We start from the raw sequence: 3,266 nt of genomic DNA, 5'->3' as shown, positions 1-3,266 counted from the left end.
ATGTGATTTACTTTACATAACATTGCATATAATTTGGTTAATACTGATTATGGGACAAAAGGAAAAACCATGTTCTCTAATTTGAATACTCTATTTAGATTCTTAATCACTTTATAGTTGGATTCCAGTTTGCAGTTTTGAAAAAAGCAGAACAATTACACATTATAAATATATATTATATATGGTCTATATAAAATTGAATTTGACCTAAAATGGGAAAGACAACTTCTTAATCATTCTTTTTTTTTTTTTTTTTTGCTCAGGCATGACCTTTCTCGTTTGATTGACTGAATCCTTTCTAAACAGATTCTAAAAATATATTCCATATCAAATTTAATATCTTCCTTAAAATATATTCAATACGAAAAAGCATTCAGTGACTATATTCTTTTGTATCTCACTACTATATAAAAATACGTCTTCTCATATTCTGTTTTATTTTGTTTTGTTAGTGTTTCTCTTAGGCATTGAAGAAGGGCTGTCCCCCTTTAAAAAAAAACTATGGCAAAAGCACAGAAACCCGCTTGTGCATATTCTAGAATCTTCTATAGAATCTCATTGCTTAGTATAAGTGAAGTGATTAAAAAAAATCATTTCTTTTGTTTTCTGTGAATATATCATAAATGATTATCATACATAATCTGTTACAGAATATACAATAATCAAAACTGAAGACACATAAATACAATTAAGCTATACCAAAGCAAGAGTTTTATCTTATATAGAGCCACTGTGAGTAGTTTTTAGATGGGCTATCGCAATCCGTTTATATATATATTTATATATTTTGTGTGTGTTTCCCTAAGGCTGGCTATGCACAGAATCTCATTAAAATGTCAAGGGTACTAGTGCTGTACTATCTTTAAGTGAATTGGGTTTCTCTTGTGTTATTTTTGAAAAGTGTAAAAGAAGAAAAGTAAGTAACTGTCCAATTGTCCAACACCAACTTTTTTTCCCTACTGAGTGAAAGAAGGCTGTTTGGGACTTGGGGGCCCAAGCTGGGCGTGGGCTCATACCAGTGTTTCCGGGAGGGCATCGGGGTTGTCGGTGGACAAGAGCTCCCAGATCTGCCACCGCTCTCTCTGCCAGTCAAGCCAGCTGGCTTCACCCAGGGCCTTACTGTTCTGATCGCCAGCGGGACTCAAGCAGGCGCTGCTCAGTTCTTGCTGGGCGGCCTGATGCTCGCGCTCGGCTGTCTGGCTTCCCTCTTCCAAAGCTGATCCCGAGCCTTCTTCTGGCCTCTGACGCCTCCACAACGGTGGCTCTGCGGGCTGGTGGGCCGATGCTAAAGCTTGCTTCCCTGGACCGGGGTAAGGAGGAGGGGGCCTCTTGTCGTGCCTCGCGCTCTCCCGAGGTCTCTGGTGCAGAGGCTTGGCGCGGCTCTGCAGCCAGGCTGCATTCAGCATGCTCTCGGCGAGGTCTTCGGCACTGTTCAGAGTCAAATACTGCTCCGACTTTGGTGTGGCCAGCCCTGATCTCCTACTGCCGCCCTGGGTGGGGGATGTACTGCAGACGCGGGACACAGGAGGGTGAGCCCTGCACTCCGTGATCGTGGCCGTGGTCTGAGTCCTCCGAATGACCTGTGTGCCACTGTCCAGTTCTGTGGGGCTCCCCTGCCACTGAGGCCAATCTGGGGACAGGTTCCCTTGAGAGAGGGAGCATGGCCCTGGTCGTAATGGAGAGCTGCTTTCAAAAAAGTCTCCATAGGAACCTGAAAGCCAGAGAGAAGGGCAAGAAATGGAATTAGTTTGGAGAAACCCCTGCTGGGGCATCCTGTTACTGCCTTCCCACGACCAGCTTTGAAAACTGAAAAGGCACAAGGCGCTCTTGGCCGCTGCCGCCTAAAATAAAAGACTCCCCAGTAACAGGAATGACAAATCCTTTCTGATTATTGGCATCATTCATGTAGCAGCTCCAAATACAGATACCAAAACGCTGACAGGTAAGCTATGAAACCTACAAGATGAAGGAAGTGCTCCCGTCTTGTCCGGTGGAATTAGCAATGCGGAGGACAAAAGTGTACAGTTTTCTGGTTTCTACCACATCAAAAAGAAGCCGTAGGGATAATGGATTGACTCTACAATGTCCCATGTGGTGCCAGAAGATAATGAAGACAGCAGCGCTGTGTATATTCTACCACCACCACTGTGGGAGAGACTGGCCAGCTGTTCACCACATCCCTCCATCTCCTTCTTGAATGACATTTCCCAGCCTCCCTTGCAGTTAAGAGGGCCACATAAGGGAGGTCTGAGCAATAGAACGTGCAAAGATGTGATGTGAGCCATTTCTAGCCCTGGTCTAATCTAGTACAAACAAACAAATAAACGAACAAACAAACGAACGAACAAACATACTCCTACTCTTTCTTGCTCACTCCCTCCCCTCAATTATTAGCCTAGGATGGAGAAACTATGGAAGACTCTGAGGTCTCTGAGAATGGGGAGCTATCGGCTGGAAGGAACCCGAGCCCCCAAGGGACCATGTAGAACGGAGCACTCCCACCCATTGTCACCCTGCACGATCCACACTGCACGGTGACGTGAGGGTGATATCTACCCGTGGTAGTTTAAGAGATTTAGGAGCCGTTTGTTACCGCGGTTAGTCTTCCCTGACTGACACAACTTCCTTCAAGAAACTGAAGGGAGAACGAAACTGCATTTCACGAGGAAATGAGGAGTTCTATGTCCCCAGACTGCCTTTTTCCTAGGGATCTGCCCTGTCCTCTCGTGTCTTAAAAGGTAGGCAGGGAAAGAGAACAAGATCATTTTGCGGGGAGAGGGGGGCATGAGCATTTACACAGGGACAGCTCAGAGTTGAAAGAGCAGAAGGAAAACGAAGCCGAGTATCTCGGAATAGCTTATCCTTGGGGGAAGATGCAGTGAAGCCCTTCATAGGATACAATGAGATGCAGCTAGCGAATGGGTCACTGTATTACAGTTGGCTGCGTTAGAGGCCATTAAATTAAAAATGCACTGTGCTTTACAAATGTAATATGGGAGGTATTACAAAACAATGAGAACCCAACTATACATATTTGGAACAACAAAACAAAACAATTTCTGTACTTCACGCTCTATGCTATATATTAATATATATTTCCGATGGATTAAAGGATTAAGGTTAAAAGAAGGAATTACTATGAATGAAAAAATGTATAGATGACTAGCCAATGCTTAAGTAAAGATTAATTTCGGGAAAGAATTCACAAAAGAGAGTGATCGACTTAATTATGTAAAACATAAAAACATTCTAGATATCCAAAGCGG

At 43.7% G+C, this 3,266-nt stretch overlaps 1 protein-coding gene across 1 annotated transcript in view; it reads right to left on the bottom strand.

The window, feature by feature from the left end:
- Positions 1–236: 236 nt before the first annotated feature.
- The window catches only part of ARHGAP6 (Rho GTPase activating protein 6), a 244,454-nt gene continuing 241,424 nt past the window's right edge, over positions 237–3,266 (bottom strand). The window contains exon 12 of the mRNA XM_039874318.1: positions 237–1,841. Coding sequence (XP_039730252.1) covers positions 1,011–1,841 — 831 coding nt within the window. The 3' untranslated portion in view covers positions 237–1,010. The remainder of the gene's footprint in view (positions 1,842–3,266) is intronic.

The sequence above is a fragment of the Pteropus medius genome, unplaced genomic scaffold (genome assembly GCF_902729225.1).
Source record: "Pteropus medius unplaced genomic scaffold, Ma_sr-lr_union100, whole genome shotgun sequence".
Classification (NCBI taxonomy): Eukaryota; Metazoa; Chordata; class Mammalia; order Chiroptera; family Pteropodidae; genus Pteropus; species Pteropus medius.
This window is presented reverse-complemented; position numbering and strand designations above follow the sequence as displayed.